The 20,943-nt window shown below is 39.2% G+C and overlaps 1 protein-coding gene across 1 annotated transcript; it reads left to right on the top strand.

Annotated features, from left to right (window-relative positions):
• The first annotated feature begins 2,475 nt into the window (after window positions 1-2,475).
• On the top strand, window positions 2,476-20,930 carry gapdhs (glyceraldehyde-3-phosphate dehydrogenase, spermatogenic). Its single transcript, XM_088326573.1, has 11 exons — window positions 2,476-2,579; window positions 13,853-13,913; window positions 14,110-14,206; window positions 16,011-16,117; window positions 18,282-18,372; window positions 18,461-18,576; window positions 19,452-19,533; window positions 19,613-19,764; window positions 19,859-20,021; window positions 20,272-20,369; window positions 20,467-20,930. Exons 2-11 carry the CDS (start codon window positions 13,885-13,887, stop codon window positions 20,534-20,536), a joined length of 1,005 nt encoding a protein of 334 aa, XP_088182699.1. The 5' UTR covers window positions 2,476-2,579; window positions 13,853-13,884; the 3' UTR covers window positions 20,537-20,930.
• The last annotated feature ends 13 nt before the right edge of the window (window positions 20,931-20,943 follow it).

The raw sequence follows: 20,943 nt of genomic DNA, 5'->3' as shown, positions 1-20,943 counted from the left end.
TGCATACTATTGATACTACACTGATTTATGGGACCCCCAAATCCTGTTTTCCTAGCTTTTTCCTTTTTTTTTTTTTTTTTTTTTTTTGTCATTTTTTTCTTCTGTTTTCTTTTGTTTTGGTCTTTTTTTCTTATTCTCTTCTTTTCTTTTCTATTTTATTCTTTTGTTAGCTTTTCCCTATATTTTTACTTGTTTCTATTCTTTTTTTTTCTTCTTCTTTTTCCTGGCTTCATACATCTTTTTTCCTCTTTTTTCCTTTTTATTAACTTTTTTCCCTTTTGGTTCTTTTGTACCTAGCCTTTAAGTCAAGTCAAGTCAAGTCAAATTTATTTATATAGCCCTTAATCACAAAAATGTCTCAAAGGACTGCACAGGATTACAGTTACAAAATTACACAATTACCTGATCTTAAACCAGCATGCGGGCAAGGAAAACTCAAAAACCTCAGTGTGAGGAGAAAAGAGAAACCTTGAGAAAGGACCTCACATGTGGTAATCCCCCTTCCAGGATTGACCTGGGTGAATTACAATTAGCATTACTGTACACATAATAGTAAACATAAGGTAAGATGTTGAAAATGTCCGGAAAGTGCATGACATCAACGACGCCCCCAGCCTGCAAACCAGTCCAGAAAGTCTATGACGGCCACGACGCTGCCTCCCATCTCTGCCAGCTGGTAAATGCAGGGGTTGACATGCTGCAGGTCAGACGCCGGTCCGCTGACCCATCCCAAATCATCCTTCTCCTTCGTATCAGCCAGGCAGGCGTCGGAAAAAGACAGGACAAAACAGAATATGAGGTGGGCATCAATCATATGCTTTGGAATAGAAGTGTGTCTTAAGCCTCGATTTAAAAACTTCCGTTGAGGTTGCAGATCTTATCTCCAGAGGCAGGGCGTTCCATAACACCGGGGCCCGGATGGAGAACGCTCTCGAGCCCGCAGACTTCTTGGCTCTCGGAATCACAAGTAGACCGGCATTTTCCGAGCGCAGACTTTATGCAGGAACATAGGGGGAAATCAAATCGGAGAGATAAGAGGGTGCAAGCCCATGCAAACATTTATATGTTAATAAGAGAACCTTAAAGTCACATCTTAAGTGGACTGGGAGCCAGTGCAAGTTGGCCAATACAGGAGTAATATGCTCAAACTTTTTGGTCTTAGTCAAAAGTCTAGCTGCAGCATTCTGAACCAGCTGCAAACTTTTAATGCTAGACATCGGGAGAGCAGAAAGCGATACATTACAGTAATCAAGCCGAGAAGTAATAAACGCATGAATTAAAATCTCTGTTTAACTGTTTTTGTTTATTTTCTTCTTTTTTCTCGTTTTTACTTTTTTAAATGCTTGATCTCATTTGTTTCTATTTTCATTTCAGTATTTTATTATTTTCTCTCTTTTTTTGCTTTATTTAACCCCCTATTTCAAGTCATCTCAAGTATAATAATTGGTAATATATCGATTAAAGCAACAAAATCAATCTCAAGAGCCGTATTATTGAGGACCGATCCTTCTATGGCGGCGGCAGTGGCTCAGGAGGTAAAGCGCTCGTCTTGGGATCAAGAGAATCCCGGCTCCTCCGTGTTACATGTTGAAGTGTCCTTGGGTAAGACACTGAACACCTAATGCCCCCAATTAGCAGGTTGGCGCCTTACATGGCTGCACGGCCGCTATTGGGAAATGTGAAGCACACTGTAAAGCGCTTTGGGAAGTCTTGACTTGAAAAGCGCTATTTAAATGCAGATCATTTCATTTCATTCTATGAATAGAAATAAACGTATAAATAAATAAATAAATACCAACTTATTGTATTTTGGCGTCATATTTTGTTGTCGTTTTTAAAATTTGGTCGTATTTTGCCGTCATTTATGTATTTTGTCGTTGTAGTTTGTCACAGCAGGACATTTAAATGAGGGGGCGGGTTAACCTGGTTGAGCTTTTCACCTATTGGTTGATCAACAAGTGCATCGATCAACTTTTATGCCTTTTATTCCTCAGTTTTGGCGGCCGCCAAGTAGCAATCTCTGATCAACCAATAGGTGAAACGCTTAGCCAGTTTGATCCGCCTCCTCATTTAATAAACATTTTGTTGTGACAAAATACAACTAGGAAATAAAACGGCGACAAAATACAACAACAAAGGCAAAATACAACAACCACGGCGAAATACAACACCAAAGGTAAAACAGACCGCGACAAAATACAACGAGGACAATATAGACCAAATTGAATTCGTACAAAATACAACAACAACATACAGTTGTTGGTATTCATTCATTTTTACATGTGTTTCTACTTAAGGCAGGATCGGTCCTCCAAACCGTTTGGGAGCCGAAAGAACCGGTTCATTTCAGCGAGCCGAGCCGGGAGAGCCGGTTCTCCAAAAAGAGCCGGAATTCCCATCACTAGAAGAGGCGAGCGTGTGCTATGTCTCGTTCAGAATGGACGCCAACTGCAAAAGACTGTGTGACGTCACGTTGCTAAGGAAACCCGGTTTAGCGAGTCACGTGTCTTATATATATATAAGCGGAAGACGCTCTGGTAGGCTGCGCACTCCCATTCAAACAGGCATCAGTCGTCGAGGTAAGCTACAAAACCCCTCTCTAACTCCCAATTTTTTTCACATTATTTACATGCAAGCATCTTTAAATCGATAACGTTTATATTGATCCAGATGAAATGTTCCTAATTCGTGACCTCAAAGACACAAGCGCATATGTGGTTTTGTTTTTTTATTTTCACGCGTTTTGAAACTCTTAATCAACAATGCGAACATAATTATAATGAGGGGAGGACATTAAGAGCGCAAATGATGGTTTTAAAGGGTAAGGAATGTCTTTCTGCTCGACGTAATGCACACTTCCTTCTGCAATGGAGGATAACGCGAGGATGGGAGGGGATGCGGTTATGGCGGAAAGCTACTTGTGTAATCCACGCGTTGTCGCACCATTTGCTCTTCACGGGTATTTTCAAGAGAACCAGAACGAGTTTTATCCGCGGTTTAAAAGCGCATCTTCTGATGCAGAAGAGGTCTTGCTACGTGGTACTGTTAACTCATTTTGCTGCATTTTTGCGGAAGTAAGCTTACCTCCTTGTTACGTAACATACCAGACGCATCATATTTTTCATGCTGTGGAGTTGATCGGAATTGCAATTTTTGGGCATCTTGCAGATCTAAACCTCCTTTACGGAGAACGTTTGCATTTTTTAAGCGGGTGCTGTTTATCATTTTTGACGTAAATGTTCATGATTATACAGAATAGCACGACCTTTTTCTCATCAGAATGCTCCAAACTCCTTAGCTTCTAGCATTTCTAGTCCACATCCTTGTTTGATTTTAGAATTTATCGATATGATCCTACTCTCCTTGTGTCAAAAAAGGTGTGGTGTTTGGATGCGGGATTGTGAGGCCTAGTTTGAAAGCTGAAGGTCATTACACTATAGTTGGCTAAGGCCTGGTGCAGATCTGCATCCGTCATTACCAGGCAGATCAGCAGTGAATTTATTCTTTATTTTTTGTATTAAAATAAAATGCGATCAGTAAACTGAATCAATAATTGAGGACGTTACTGAATTAAAAATGTATAGTCTCCACAAGCTCCCGAGATTAGGGATGTCAATCTCAGGCGTGTTGGATCAGTAAAAGAATGTCAACCATGGGCTTAACTAGCCTGTTTTGGGGGGTGCTTTAGCACCCCCCCAAAATTATAGCCTTTTCAAAAAACTCTTTGGCCTAATAAAGGTCAGGATAAGCTTAAATATGATGAAATAACACTGAATGAAATATAAAAGGGAGTAAATGAAACAAATGGAACAGTTCAGTCCATTTGAATCCTATCGCCGCTCCCCCCCCATCCCCGTTCCTTTTCCGCTCGGCTAGTGTCACCTGCTGCATAGCGGCAGATTCTGCTAAGGCGCTGGTGTATTACGGTGAGAGTATATTATACAGTGGTTATGTTGAATTACTATTTTAGCACCCAAACCCATGACTTTGTTATCATCAAGAGAGATTAGTGCTCATTTTAGCTGCATTGAATCAAATGCAACAACGATCAGCCTAGCTTAATTGTTGTACGTGTGTAAGCTATGTGCATGGTCATCCTTCCAGCAGTAGCATGGATATGAGCAGTTTTTTCCTGTAAAAAAAGCATCATGTTCAAATGAGTCTATTACCCACAGTAACTAAGAAGAAATGCACAAAATCTCCACCTAATTTATTTGTACAGTGGAACCTCGGTTCTCGACCATAATCCGTTCTAGAACCCTGTTCGAAAACCGATTTGTTCGATCACAGATTTTTTTTTCCATTAAAAAGAATGTAAATCGTTTTAATCCGTTCCAACTCCCTGAATGTTTACCTTGAATGTTTAACGTAAACATAAAGCTAACCCATGCTAATCGTACGTTCGCGTTATTGTTATCTTCCGTACGAAAGATTCCCCTAACATGAACGTGTAAAAAAAAAATCAGGTTGCTTACAAGTCATTTAGCACCCGGGTCTCCACAACAAGTGGTAAGCGGTTCATTGGAAAGGGGGCTCTGTTCCAACACCCTCAATGTTGGGCTCCGTTTCAACACCCTGAATGTTTAACGTAAATTTAAAGCCAACCCAGGCTAATCGTACGTTCGCGTTATCGTAATCTTATGAATAGGATTTCTTACCTTTGTGGTGGTCAGCAGAAGGCGCTCGCACACCTCCTTCATATTTGGCTATTATTTCTTTCTTAAATGCAATAGTTGTACGCACTACTTTTCCTTTTTCACCTGTAGCAACTTTGCTGCTTGCACTGACTTTCTTCGGAGGCATAAAAAGGGCTAAAACACCCGTACGCAGCTCAGCATCGCACCCTAGCGTACGCACTCACGCATTACCGGCGTTCGAACTCCGTTTTTTGACCGAACAGCGAAGCAAGAATTTCTCAAAATTTTTGGTCTGACTCCGATTTGTTCGAACTGAGAGGCGTTTGAAAACCGAGGTTCCACTGTATAGCATTGTCGGCGCTTAAAAATTTAAACCAGCCGGACGCTTTGTGTGCTCAACACCCCCAAAGCTCTGAATATCGCCCCTGATGTCAACTCCCAATTTTTTGCTTTGTTTTTCAGTATTATGTTTTAGCATACGAACCTTTAGAACCTACTCAACAACACAAAAACATATTGAATCTGGAATAGTATTTTAGTCTAATGCTGCTTTAATTTTAAGCATACTGTTTTGACATACAGACGCTGCCCTACTTACGAACGAGATTCCGGACGATCGTTCGTAAGTTGAATTTGTTCGTTAAGTTGCTTCAGTGCTATATTTTTAATGTTTAAGGTTTATATAAGTATGTATAAGGCCTGTAGAAGTAATCTTTATTGTTTTGTACTAAAAAAAGATAAACGTTTAATAAAATAATATGCTTTATAAAGATAATTAAAGTGAAGTTTAACTTACCTGTTGAAGATGGGCTTCAAGAGTTAGGCGACTTCCTCCTCGTTGGTCGAAAGTGGGCGGAAAAACCATTTTCATCCGCATCAAGCTTTCTTATTTCACTTTAATTTCAAAAGAAATGGCTCACCTCTTCTTTACACTTTACACCAACCATATTGAATAGATGCACAATATGTTAAACAATAAAAACGTCAACGTTCTTAGCGCGCTAGAAATACAGTAAACGTAGTATGTTTACACACGAACTTGGAATAAGAAGCCGGATTTGTTCTTCGGGTTGGATGCTGGGTGATCTCTCACAGCGCCACCACACGCCAGTAGCGGCAGAAAGAAGCTTTGATTTTTAAAAACTTGTCCGTATTTTCCTGTGAACAATGCTCGGCCACTACCAGTCAGGAAGAAAGCACTCGGCGGAAAAATTGCACAGATGCATAATAATTCTCAGGCCGTGAATGCAAAGTACTTCGTCACAGTTATTGACAAACACATGGGTTTTTCTATTGTTTTATGTTATATAATATTTTGTTGGTTTGTGCGCTATTTTTCTATTGGTCCCAAATTGTAGTATTTGAATAAAGAGGATAAAATAAAAATGTGGGTTTTAAAAAATCTGATTTATCGATTGATCGACCAATTCATAGATTATTAAAATAATAAATGATAATCATTAAATAACTGCAGCCCTAATTTACATACAATTATTATTCTTTTTTTTTTTTTTAACTAAATATAGCATATGGCTAGGAAAAAAGTGACCCTATCTGCCTGTAGAAGAATGATTTCCTCTGGTATTTATAGGAAAAAAACAGTTATCGTGCATCTCTAAAAACACGCCAACCCAAATGTGGGTGGCGAGCTAAAAGTCCAAACAAATGCGTTGTTGGCATCTGCTGATGAAGCACGCCACTGCTGGAGTTCAGACGTGTCAATTGTGCGTCGCTGTCTGCAGGAAGTGTAAAGCCTGCTGAATGTGCAGTGCGTTTAGCAAGAATGTGGCAACAGGATGACATGCTACAGATGAAAAAAGGGAGAGAAGACTACAGAGTGTTCTTGTATGTTGAAATAAACAGTAGAAATGTCACCGATTTCTTTGTGTTGTTTCTGAAGTCTGGTCACAAGTGAAAACTTGCTCGTGGCCTGCAGCCAGGAAGCGCACTGCAATGGAAAAGTACTGTTGGGTGAAAGGTGTGTCAGACTTAAAAGAACGCAAGATGAATGTTTGAATCAAATATGCCACAATATTTGAGATAAACCTAAGGAGCTGCTAAAACTACTGGTAGATTTTTTTTTTCCATTTTTTTTTTCAGTCTACACAAAAACAGACAATGGTAGTCTTGTTTTTGTAATCAAACCCTTTCCCAGCCATGGCCCCTCCAAGGCTCATCCGTTTACCTCACAAAATAGGTCACAGCTCAGGGGGAGGGCAGTGTCCACTGTGTACCAAATGGGGGTTGGCAGGCCCAGCAAAACCCCTGAAAAGGAACAAATGGGTTGATGGAAGAAGGGTCCTGAAACTGAATGATTAAAAGTATCTGTGGAAGTCTGTGAGCAAGTCAAGGAAGCTCTAAGTTTGGAGGAAAAATGCGTCTTTGAAATGGACTATTACTTGCAGGAGTAAAGTAGTTGTTCTGCCTTTCAGTGTTTATAAATTTCGAACGCCGCGAGAGTTGGAAAGACCATTAGGGAATTGAAGTCAGCCAGTATCTCCCTCGACATGTAATACAAAAAGATTAGTATTATACCAAAAAAATGTTATTGTAAGTTAAAAGTGCACTACATGCTCAATCAAACATGAAGATCCAGATACCCGTCATTTCAGCAATGTGCATTGTGCAGTATCAAGGAGGGTATGAAGGGAAATTACACCGCAGGCAGACTTATTCAAATTGTCTTTATTGTCATTGCTAACAATGTAAGTTAATATTATTTAGAATGAGATTAGACATAAAACTCCAGGATAAAATGTAATAAAAGACTTAAACGAGATGAGATGATAAAGAAGGTCAGGATACCGATATTTTGTTAGTCCCGTCTGCTTGTTTAGTTTGGTGATGGCCCGGGGGAAGAAATTGTCTCTGTGTGTGTTTGTCCTTGTTTTAATGGATCTGTCGTATCTGCCAAAGGGCAGCAGGTCCAAGAGGCGGTGGCCTGGGTAAGAAAGTCCTTTATATTGCTGTTGGCTCTGCTGCGGTATCGCAAGCCGTATTAGCCAAACCCTTACCCATCAGAAACAAGGTCAACATAGTTGGTGACGTCGACAAACTGTTAGTGGAAAGTTTGAGGTGTTAAGGGTGAACAGCAGAGGGCTCAGCACACATCTTGAGCAGTAGAAACTGCGGTGTTTATGGCATCATCAGAGGAGCAGTATGTCCTGTAGGCAAACTGATGAGGGTCCAGAATGGGGGGTAGGAAGTCTTTGATGTGCTGTAACACCAACTTCTCAACGCACTTCATGACCACTGGTGTTAACGCAACAAGGATGGAGGCTAATCGCTGATGTCTTAAAGATAGTAATGATGGTGGAGGTTTTGAAGCAAGATAGAATTGTAGTTTGTGATAGGGACTGGTTGAACAGGATGGGAAAGACTCCAGCCAGCTGGTCAGTACAGTCCTTAAGTACCCTACCTGGTACTTCCTCTGGACTAGCCACCTTGCTGGGGTTTACAGTTCTCAGCACAAGTATTAGTTCATGTTCTTGAAGTACGTTGGAGTATTGAAGTGTGTTGCTGATAGTTGTTGCTGGGTGTTGCGCGACTGTTGGTGGCCTGCGATCCTCAAATCCTCTGCTAGTAAAGCATCAGACCCAACAGTCACCAGTATGTCTCCTCTGAAGTTGGTTTAAATCCCTGCAACATATTTCTACGAGTCTTTCCCAGTGAAGTGGTCCCCAGTCCTACTCGTATAGGCTGCTTTGGCAACCTTAATGCCTCTATAAAGGTGGCAGTGCAGTAAAGAGCCTTGTCCCCTGACCTGAAGGTGGTGTTTTAGTGTTTAAGGAGAGTATAAACTTGGTTAGCCAAACTGGGTTTTTGGCAGGGAAAATATTGTTTGTTGTGCTCATTGTCCATAAGACTTTTATGTAAGCATGTAAAGTGCCAGTGTGCACGTGTAGCTCATGATTTTCAAACACATAACATGACCAAGACTACAGCGACTGTAGAGTAAGAGGGTCCTATGTGTACAACAAGTCGTGTAATAACAGTAAGTAGCTGCCCCGTTCCCCACCTGCATGCACCTCTCTGACCCTAAGATTTTCACATACCAGTATACAACAAATGTTTACATCACCTAACCTTACATCACCTAAGGGCGCTCTGTCTCTCTCTTTCAGCTGCAGGACCGTCTTCTGTATAGCTAGGCAATCTATTAAAATAAATGTCATTGCTAAACAAATCCAGTATAGGAATTCAACATTTTAAATTAATATTACGAAAAGCTGATACTGATTAATTTTAAACATTATTTGCTAGGTGGTGAGTCGTGGCATTTTATCATGAGAAGTTATTGTTTTGTGCCGGCTATAAGCATTAAACTTGCTTTAATGGTCATCTAAATTAACTTGTTCTTGTCTGAACATTTTGAAAATATATTTTTTTAATATTGTTTACAATTGTTTCAAATTGTAATCCTCCATCTTGACTGGCTAAATGAAGGTTTTACTCTTGGACCATGTCACCAAGGCTCTTTTAGCTGGCCACAATTTAGTATAAGCTGAAAAGTTTCCATGGAAATCAAGCAGTTGGCACCACAAACTGTGAAAGCTTACTTCCAGTTCCCATGCTTGTGAGTAGGACAATGGTTGATATATCATTGGGAAACTAAGCTCTAACCACTATTAATATGAAGAATTCCGTTTCTGAAATATTGGTCATTGTTACTCATTGTGCGATGCAAGGAAACAAATGTATATAATTTATTGGAAATTGGGATGTTCTTTGAAAGAGATATTGTGAATGGTTAGACAGAGCAACCAAGGAAGGAAACTTCTAGCCAAGGGACGTGATTGTTGAAACTAAATCGCGCAGTAGGGGTGGTGAGGGATCTTAGGGGGGGTGCATTATGTTTTCATCTTCCCAGAAAATAACAGCTTTAGGAGAAGTTCATGAAATGTTAAATAATTGCTAATATTCCAACCTATGGTATTCTTAAGATTGCACGTTTATATTATAGTGCATTTATTTTTCCTTATTGTTTTAAACAATGTTTTGTTTAATCGAGATGTATACCCCGCTGCTCAATAACACACGCTGTTCCTTTAAATTCCTTCCCACAATTTCACGAATTATCTTTTCAAGACATTTGCTGATTTTTAAAATTGTGTATTAATCAAATTAATACTTGCTTAGCCATTGTTCGATTGACATACAGTGGCTTGCAAAACTATACTGCACAAATCTGGCCTTTATGGAAGAGTGGCAAGAAGGAAGACATTTCTTAAAGATATCCATAAAAAGTGTCGTTTAAAGTTTGCCACAAGCCACCTGGGAGACACACCATACAGAAAGTGGTCTGGTCAGATGAGACCAAAATCGAACTTTTTGGGAACAATGCAAGACGTTATGTTTGGCGTGAAAGCAGCACAGCTCATCACTCTCAACACACCATCTCCACAGTCAAACATGGTGGCATCATTGTTTGGGCCTGCTTTTCTTCAGCAGGCACAGGGATGATGGTTAAAATTGATAGGAAGATGGATGGAGCCAAATACAGGACAATTCTGGAAGAAAACTTGATGGCGTCCGCAAAAGACCTGAGACCGGGACGGAGATTTGTCTTCCAACAAGCCAATGATCCAAAACATAAAGCAAAAGCTACAGTGTAATGGTTCACTAAAAACACATCAAGGTGTTAGAATGGCCAAGTCAAAGTCCAGACCTAAATCAAATTGAGAATCTGTGGAAAGAACTCAAAACTGCTGTTCACAAACGCTTTCCGTCCAACCTCACTGAGATTGAGCTGTTTTGCAAGGAGGAATGGGCAAAAATATCAGTTTCTCGATGTGCAAAACTGATCGAGACATACCCCAAGCGACTTGCAGCTGTAATCGCAGCAAAAGGTGGCGCTACAAAGTATTAACTCAATCGTTTTTTTATTTGTTAAAAAAGTTTAAAATATCCAATAAAGTGTGTTCCTCTTCATGTTTGTGTCCCACTTATCGTTGATGCTTCACAAGAAATTACAGTTTTATATCTTGATGTCTGAAGTATGAAATGTGGCAAAAGGTCACAAAGTTCAAGGTGGCCAAATAGTTTCGCAAGCCCCTGTAAAATGTTATTAAGAAACCATTCCAATTTCATCAATTTTGATATACTAAATTTGATTATCTTGGATTAGATGAACAGTTTTTTTTCAAATACACATCCACCTGTAGCCTTACAACAGTTAAGTAGATTATAACAGTGACTCCAACCAGTGTCAAGGACAGAGTGACATTCCCTTAGTTACCTGAGACACACGCACAGGAAACTTCAGACACTGAACTAATATCCCTTGGTAATGTTGTTGATTTAGTAAGTTGAAACTGAAAGGAATATTCATGATAAAGAGCTGGTCCAAATTTCAAGGATGAAGAATGAGTTTTTTGAATTGATTATGTTTGAGCAGAGGTGGGCAAGTTTAATGAGTCACGGGCAGCACCCGGCTTATAGACCTATCCATTTTTTCACAATTGAATTAAATAGATTAGTTCCATCAAACTGTTTTTTAAATATTCAAAATTAAAGCAAAATTAAATATTACGTGGTTAAGCACTTCAGATTTCGTTTTTTAGTACTCTTGTAGTTTTAACTGAAGTAGTAATTTTTTGTCGTATTTCTGTTGTTGCAATTTTGTCATATTTTTGTACTATTTATGTAGTGGTAATTTCGTAGAATTGTACTTAGTATTAGTATTTTTGTAGTAGTATTTCTGTCGCTTTTTTTTGGTAGTAGTATTTTTTGTATTACAGTAAGACTGTAGTTGTATATTTGCAGGATAATATCGAGTATTTTTGTAGGATTTTTGCAGGTTTCCTGTAGTAGTGTGTTTGCAGGATTTCTGTTGTGGTATTTCTGTAGGATTTTTGTAGTTTTAAATTTGGAGGACCGTATAGTAGTATTTCTGTGGTAGTATTTTTGCTGTAGGATTTCTGTTATGATATTTTTGTCAGTGTTTTTGTATTACTGTAGTTGTATCTTCGTAGTAGAGTATGTAGTATTTTTGTAGTATTTCTGTAGTAGTGTTTTGTAGTTGTATTACTGTTGTGTCAAAGTAGTATTTCTGTAGTAGTATTTGTAGTTGTATTGTTGTAGTAGCTTCTCTGTAGTAGGATTTTTTTAAAGTTTTTTTTTTCCATAATTAAACCAAAATAATATATTTGGTCCCTGTTTTTAACACTAAATTTCATATCTAGCTTTTTGTTGTTGTTATTCATAGTATTTTTGTAGTATCTCTGTAGAAGTATAGTTTTAGTAGACCAAAGAGGTGGCACAGAAATATTTTTCATTAGTAGTACTGTATTTGCTATTATATGTATTGTAAGATATTTAGCCAATTTCGTTCAGCGCCCGGATTAAAAAGCTCGATGGGCCGCATGTTGCCTCCGAGCCGTAGTTTGCCCACCCGTGTGTTAGTCGACACATTTCCTCGAATTAAGTGCATTGACAAAGCCAAAACTTAATAGAGGACGTGGCATCAACATCCTTCGACCATTGTTGGTCCAACTCAACACAAATGAAAGGAGACCAAAAAAAAACTATGGGGAAGGAGGAGCACAGAGCTGAAGCCAATGGTCTAACCTGATTGCAGTATTCCATTCCCAAGCCTTTCTCTTTATCCCCACCTTTTTTTCAAAGTCACCATTGTTTTCTAAACATGTAGTTGCATGTCACAGTACCACCACTTGCAAGACGTTCACTGTAAAACCTGTTTTTCCTCAACTGCACTTCAACACTCCCTCACATAAAATTTATTGATATGAATCCAAAGAGTACAGTGATACCTCACATACGAGCTTAATTCGTTCCAGGATTCTGCTTGCATCTCCAATAGCTCGTGTGATCATAATGTCATGCAAACTTGGAGATGACGTCATTCCCGGCTCGGATTATACGACCGTAACAGAATGACAATTATAGATCCACGGATAAAAACAGAATTGCAGAAATTGGATGGCTTCTTCTTTTATTATTATTATTATTATTAATATTATTATTATTTTTCAGTAAGAAAGTGATGAAGAGAGCGACTGGCTAGCTGCAAGCTAGGATCGCGTTTAATGCGACTTCAGCAAGGTCTCTGTGATGAAAAATTCAAGAGTCATGAATGTAGCAGTTTCCCACGAGTTGTAGCTTCAGGTCATCTGTTTCATGGGTAATGGATCTGGCGTTGATCAGATACAGGCTCAAAAGGGGTGGGTAAAGAGAGTTGTTACTCTAGCGTCCCTGGCTGTTAACAGTAGGCTGGGCCTGCAGCCTTCTTTCCCGATGCTGCCTCGGTCAATTTGCAGACGTGATAACAATCCACACAGCACCTGCTGGTGATAAGCATTTTGTTGCACTCTTCTGACTTCGCACAGAGACCTATTTAATTGATGGATTTGTTTTCAATGTAACAAACCGCTAAAAGCTACTCAGGTTTCATCTAGAAAAGAATCATGGCGCACTTGTTTAGTGAATCTCAGCTGCGTGGTAATTTATTAGTCACTCGCATGCAGACACACGCAATTACTATTTGCAGCATGGTAAAATGTTTCAAAAATGCCTACCAATGTTAATTATACATTTTATATAAGAGTTACCAACCTCTTTGAAGCCAAGGGCTACTTTTTTGTAACTGTTTAGCGAGAAGGGCTACCAGTTTGTTATGCATTTCTAAAATAAACACTTTATCGTGTTATTACTATGTTGTTATCATGTTATTACCAGGTTGTAATTATTGGAGGTAAGGTTAAACCCAAAATGGGTTAGAGATCTAATTTCCTAGAAAATCAATTACCTGTTACTGGTAAGCTATTTTAAAAAAAACAAGTCCGCGAGCTACTCCAGTGTTTTTCGGGGCCTACTTAATTCCCACGTTGAAGATCCCTAACTTATAGCTTAGTAGATGATCACAAGGAGGGAAGACATCCATGAATGTTGAACTTGCATGGAGTACAGGAGAGGACTGTCTAAAACAAGCCAAAATTCACAATGCCAGATCACAAATCCTCCCCTCAGCCCTTTCTCTTTAATGAATCTCTGGGGTTACAGTAAGCAGTTACGCTATGATGTAGTATTGAACAGAAACATCATTGGCCGATAGGGACAAAGAAATAAACGGTGGATAATAGTCACAATAAAAACAACACTAAATATAATGAACTGGCATCCTAGGCCATCTGTTCTGCAGGTGTCTAATATTACAAACAGAATATTCTCATCAGTTGTTTTATTCTTCTTTTCAGGTAAGCCTATACCCCCCAAAAAGCATAAAACTATGTCGGACCTCTGCGTTGGAATTAACGGGTGAGTTCAATGGGAACAGTTTTGGTCTGGTTGCATATGTAATAGTTCATGCCTTTTGCAGCCATTCTCACGATAAAAGTTTTAACATCATTTGAATGTGTCCAGCTTAAAATGATTATGGCTTTTCTGTGAAATGTACCCGTTGTATGAAATTTTGCAATGCAAAGTAATTGTACGTCTCTGTCCTTGTTTAAAGCTTTGGCCGTATTGGCCGCCTTGTGATGAGGGCCTGCCTCCAGAAAGGAATCAAGGTTGTGGCCATAAATGACCCTTTCATTGACCTGCAGTACATGGTGAGATATTTCTGAAATATGGTTTTCCCCGTGTGGCTATAACCTGTGAGGTGAATATTTTAAACACTAATGAGCATTATACCATTATCGACCAGAATGCTTTATTAACGCTTCTGTGCGATGTCACTAGTCACATATCATTGGAAAGCTTATACTCTCGGGATTCAAAATAAGCTCATCATTTTAAAATGTACTCATCACAGAAAACTTCACGATCCGTCTGAAACAAAATACCCGACTTGTAAAATTATTTTCAATAGGCTGTTAGCCTCTGAACTTTTGATTGACTTCACTTGCGGCCAATTGCAGGCTTTTTTCGCCTTCCACAGCCCACATTAGCTTATACGGGCCTGTATTGGTATAAAGGACAATGCCTCTTTTAACTTTAGACAATAGTTACTGATTCAAATGATGACTGACACATGGGTTAGCCACTAAAATTCTGAATAAATCGATATAAAGATGTTCCTATTGTATTCAAATTACACCTTGAAATAAGTGTGCGTAACGCCACTGGTGATTCATTTTTACGCCGCTTTTTAAGTGCAAGTGTGCACAATCAATGATTTGACTTCTGGAAAGAGAAGTCAACATTTGCAACTTTTTAACAATGTCTAAGAAAATGACTTGGGTAAAATACACATTTGCTCAAGTTTTAGTGTTGTAAACTGGTTGTCTGCAAATGGCCACCTTTGGAAACGCCTATGTCTACCCTTAGAAAAATGTTTAGTTTTTCAGATTTTGATCAAATTTGACAAGGCACCATGTAAGGCTTCATGTTATTGTGTCTGTCCCCTGTTATTCTGCTAAAATGCCCATGCTTCACTCATCTGCAGGCGTTTAATTTAGCAATACATTCAGATGAGAATAAAAATCTTCTCTCTCTCTCGGATTACTCATGTTAGTTGAATTTGTAGTGATTGAACTTCAGAGTCTTACCTTTTTAAAGAGACCAAAACTGTCCATATTCTCCAAAGGGTTCAAGGATTTAATTTACTTTGGGTACGTTTTGGACTGGAAATTTATGCGGATTTTACAGGAACGTTTAGGGTTTAAAGTAACGGTACTTGTTTCATTGCTTTTGTCATCTTGTTGAATGTATCTCCACTAATGACGTACTCTACAGCAGGCGTCTCCAACCTTTTTCAACATTGAGAGCTACTACTAAATTATAACCTTTATCTTCTTTGTCCCTTTATATTGTGTAAATTATAACCTTATCTACTTTGTTCCTTTATCTTCTTTTTTTTTCTTTTATCCTCACTCTTGAATGTGAACTTGAGTGCCACGTCCAATTTCGTTGTCACAATATGTTCAACCCATTTTGTAACAATGGCAATAAAGGTATATTCTATTCTATTCTACTTTTTGTCACTAAATAGCACATAGGGCACCCAGTTTGATATGAATTTCTAAAATGACAACGTTACATGTCATCAATCAGTTGTTATCATGTTATTACCAGGTTTTTGTTTTTGGTTTGAACAAATTTATTGACACTAAAAACAGAAAACAATCATGACAATCTCAACAGCAATTAAGCACATTCACAATATTATATTCCAATATTACGTTTTTAAGAGCAAACACAAAGTGAGGTTTGAACAAACCTTCTCGAAAATCAAACATATTCACAATTTCATTATATAACATCTTTGTTAGTGTCAATAGCAGCTTTCTTTTTCAACTATCGATCAGTCTGGGCCTCGACTTGTCGTCGATCTTTTTTATTAGGACTTCTGTCCATTTGACTTTGGCTTAGAGTATGTCCATACTAAGCAATATCCTTGTGCTTACATCCTAGGTCTACATGTTCAAGTATGATTCCACTCATGGCCGTTACTCTGGTGAGGTGCATGCAAAAGATGGCAAACTCTATGTGGCTGGCCAGTCCATCTCTGTCTTCCAATGGTAAGCATTTGGTCCCCAAACTACCTGTGGCGGGCTAAATATGGCCTGGAATCATTATTGAACTGGCCACTATACAACACCACAGAAATTAAAAACAATATCTTGATACACTGCAAAAATATGTAGACAAATATATAGAGATGAGATCTATAGATGATGGTACGATAAATATTTGTAAAATAAACCAAAACATTTTTATACAGTAATCTTTTTTTAAATAAATGTTTAAGCCTGTAAAAAGTGTATGCGCTTTGCTTTCAGTGTATAATCGAGTATTCAGTTGTATAATAATAAGTGCGAGTAAAGCGACCGCAGTTACTTACCAACTTCTCTCAATGACAACTACCTGACCTAACAGCAGCGTAATAAAATAAAACTCTTCTTGTAGGACGAATAACTTTGTTTCAGTTCCAATCTATCCTATGCACGTTAAGTTGATCGTGAAGCCGCAAGCATGCCACGCATTGTGTGTGTGATACAAAAGCAGGTGGGCTGTCGCCTGCCTCGCGTTCGTATTAGCTGAAAACAAACACTGTCGGATCTATTTCTTTAGGGAGGTGGGGAAAGAAGTAATTGATTTTCAGTTATTTTGTATTCGGAAAATTGGCTCAAGATTCGAGCAATTCTATACGGGCAAGATGCGCGGGGAAAAAGAATTTTGTATATAGCGCAAATTCTTCTTAGACATTTTTATGAATCTTTACTTTTGCAATTCTACTCATTGGTATCAATCTGGAATTAGTGGTGTTTACCCGTAACCTCGCATATCTTAGTCGACTGGCATTGTGGGACATTTAGTTTTTGGTCGAAGCACGCTTGAACATCTGATGCGCTCACGGGCCACTCTAAATGATGTGGTGGGCAAAGACTTTGACACGTAACCTCTAACACTACCAGTCGTTCTTTGCAGAGGGAAGGAAATGTTTTCTACAAATTACTGTATTTTCCGCACTATAAGGCGCACCGGGTTATAGGGCGCACCCCAAAAAAATAGTTTTTGGTCCTATTTTTGACATACATAAGACGCACCGGATTATAAGGCGCTACAATGGGAACGTCGACAAAACAGTCAGATAGTTCAGTCAAACTTATTACTTAACATTCCCAAAGCTTGCAAAGACGCAAATACGTGTCGAGAACACGTGCGGATGCGGTGTCCGTACGATGTCACTCAAATGCATCGTTCCATCATTCGGAAGGTTAAAGGCTTGGGATTCAAGAAATGCCAACCATTCCTTAGTTTCTATTTTCTTTTTCGCTCGCAACTTTACTGTGCATATGACAATAAACACTTGGAATTGAGTTTAATTTAAAAATAGACACTCCATTCCATCCATTATCTGCACCGCTTATCACAGAAACATCGGTCTGAAACAAGATACAGGGATAATATAAAACCCGGAGTAGCTCACCGAAGTCGTTGTGTTCATAATAATGTGCAGCCAAGGTCCTCTTATATCTGTGAGTGTAGTAAATCCAGGAGAATAAAATATTTACAAATACAGAATAGTAAAAAAATGCTTTCTGTATGCCGTCAGCCACGTGCTATACGCATTCATCTTTTTCGGCCAATTGCAGGCTTTGTTTTGCCGCTTCAGCCAATGCCAGCCTGTAAATGATAAAAAGGATCCCCCCCTTGACCTCCGAATAACTTTAGCCAATAATGATCGATTCAACTGATGATTGACACATCTTTTTTGGCCAATTGCAGGCTTCGTTTTACAGTTTAAGCCTATGCCAGCCTGTAAATGATAAAAAGGATCCGCCTCTTGACCTTCGAATAACTTTAGCCAATAGTTATCGATTCAAATGATGATTGACACATTGGTTAGCCAATGAAACGGCGGTAAATAAATCCCAGCATACACCGCTGACTATTTGGCGTTTGGGGGAAAATCTAGTCGGCGGCTGCAAGTTAGTTGGAAGACTTTGCGATTTAATATTGATCCATAAATAAGGCGCACTGTATTATAAGGCGCATGGTCAGCTTTTGAAAAAAAATAAAGACTTTTAGGTGCGCCTTATAGTGCGGAAAATACGGTATATTCATTTCCGGAATCAATTCTTGCTCAAGATTTGGGTAATGGTATTGGTCTGAAAAAAAAGAATTGTATCAAACATTCCTAGATACAGTTTTTAAAACCCTTTTTCTTTTTCTCACTAGTATGAAGCCAGCTGAGATCCCTTGGGGCAAGGCTGGTGCCAAGTATGTTGTGGAGTCCACCGGAGTTTTCCTCAGTGTGGAAAAAGCAACTGTATGGACACAAATAAATGATTCATGCACGTCAATAATGATTTGTTTCTGAAAATTCTAACATGCGCCATTTCCTTTTCGGGATTAAGGCTCACATCCACGGTGGCGCCGAACGTGTGGTGGTGTCTGCACCTTCGCCTGATGCTCCCATGTTTGTCATGGGGGTGAACGAGGACAAGTATGATAGCTCCATGACCATTGTCAGGTAATATTTTGTTTTCTTGTAAACTTATTACATTACTTACATTCTTTGCAACCAGTGTTTGGCACTTTACTAAAAAAACTAAATTTGTTCCTTCATTAAAGAAGTGTTTCATTTTAACCCCTACCCCACCCAGAAAACTGATCCCAAAAAGTAGCATGTTACACTGAAAGTAACTATGTAGTTACAAATTGCTGTTTTTACCACTTCAGCATGGTAACATTCACTCAAAAAATGTAAAGTAGTCAATGTTTTAGTCAATTGATCTGAAAGAGGGACTTTCAAACAATAAGAGAACTGTATTGGTCCAGCACAAGATATAATACTGTAGCATTTTTTTTTACCAATTATTTCAAACATGACACAGGCTAAATGTCCACCCTGTTAGGGGACGTTTTCATTTCTCTCAATAGCTGTTTCAAATGCCCATATACAATAATAATTTCATATTCCAAGCTCTACAATGTCCCTAATTTTACCTAGCAATGATTTTATAAGAAAGCATTCATAAACAAGCGATATATTAAATAAAACCATGTTCATTTTCAAGGCATAATGTTATTTCAACATGGTTCTTTTTGATTAATAACAAATATAAATGTAGTTTGGCCCCATGTTAAGTTACTTCATTTTATTGATTCATTCTGTTTAGATAACCACAGAGACATGCATGAAACTGCAATTTACGATTAGCATAGGCAGCGGAATAAAGCAATAGTGCACCATGTAGTAACAACAGCAGAGCTACAAAATGTTACGCTTTACTAAAAAAAAAAAAAAACTGTAATTCCGTTTCCGTAAACTGTTCCTTCTTCACGCGTTGGTCTCAACACTGCTTACAAATCACCAAAAATCCCTTGTTTTTTTTCCGTTACCAGCAATGCCTCCTGCACCACCAACTGCTTGGCCCCTCTGGCCAAAGTCATTCATGACAACTTTGGCATCGAGGAGGCCCTCATGGTAAACAATATGCCATTAAATTGGAAATTAATCTGCTTGTATTGATGCTGGTGTTAAGTGTTTATGTTGTTTTTGGTAGACCACAGTCCATGCTTATACAGCTACTCAGAAGACCGTGGATGGTCCTAGCGCTAAGGCCTGGCGTGATGGCCGTGGGGCTCACCAAAACATCATTCCAGCTTCTACTGGTGCTGCTAAGGCCGTGGGCAAGGTCATTCCTGCTCTTAACGGGTAAAAACCTAAGCATAATCACATGACTATACTTGCTGTTCCTTTTGTTGACATACCTAGGGAAGTGATGGACTGTAATGTTGTCTGTTTCCAGCAAGCTGACAGGCATGGCCTTCAGGGTGCCTGTGGCTGATGTATCTGTGGTGGACCTGACATGTCGCCTGACCAAACCTGCATCTTATGCTGAAATTAAGGAAGCTGTCAGGAAGGCCGCTCATGGACCCATGAAGGGTGTGCTCGGTTACACTGAAGATCAGGTAAATCAAACAAGTCAAAAACATTAAGCCTAGCACACACCTGGCGCCAAACGTGTAGGGAATTTTGCGTTGACGCCTTCGGCTGCAAAACAGCAACAGCGTCGTGTGTTTGCACACCTGCAAAAGTACCCCGGCACACCCGACGCCAAAAGTAAAAGGCCAATCGGCAGTGGCGTCACGCCAGATATGTGCAGGGCTTTAAACATAAATTATAGTAGCTTTTACTGAATGCCTTCACTGTTTTGAACAGGTGGTGTCCTCTGACTTCATCGGTGACACCCACTCCTCCATCTTCGATGCTGGGGCTGGTATCTCCCTCAATGACAACTTTGTGAAGCTCATTTCCTGGTAAGTTTTGCGTGCATTTGTCCTCCACTTGGACGCAATTCTTCTAAAACGCAAACGTTTCATTAATTCATTCTCTTATCTTTCTTTCTCACTACAGGTATGATAATGAGTTTGGGTACAGCCACCGTGTTGCTGACCTGCTGTTGTACATGTACAGCAAGGAGTAAAACAGAATGTGTTAAGAGCACATCCAGAAAGGGACCACCTAGACCATGCTTCTATTTCCTCCTTTCTCTTTTCCACACAGGCTTAAACATAACACTACCATAGCATCACAGCCCCTTAGCTCTTGTTCTGCAAAAGTAGAAAGAAGAAATTGTGTGTTACGTGTTATGAGTTTATCTCTTTCCATTTAATGAGATGATTGTCTGTTGGAAGTATTTGTGTCTATGTGCCCCTCTCTGCACTTTCCATGACCCTTGTAGATGTGTTATGGCTCAATACTGTCATTAAATGCTGTATCCATCTCCATGTTGGTGTTTCAAAGGCTTCTTTACCAGTGGAGGAAGAAGAGCAGAGTGACTAGTTTAATGAGACGAATAATAAAACTTGAAAACAGAAGTTTTTTCCTTGG

The sequence above is a fragment of the Urocampus carinirostris genome, chromosome 2, assembly GCF_059441175.1.
Source record: "Urocampus carinirostris isolate Australia breed hairy pipefish chromosome 2, RoL_Ucar_1.0, whole genome shotgun sequence".
Classification (NCBI taxonomy): domain Eukaryota; kingdom Metazoa; phylum Chordata; class Actinopteri; order Syngnathiformes; family Syngnathidae; genus Urocampus; species Urocampus carinirostris.
This window is presented reverse-complemented; position numbering and strand designations above follow the sequence as displayed.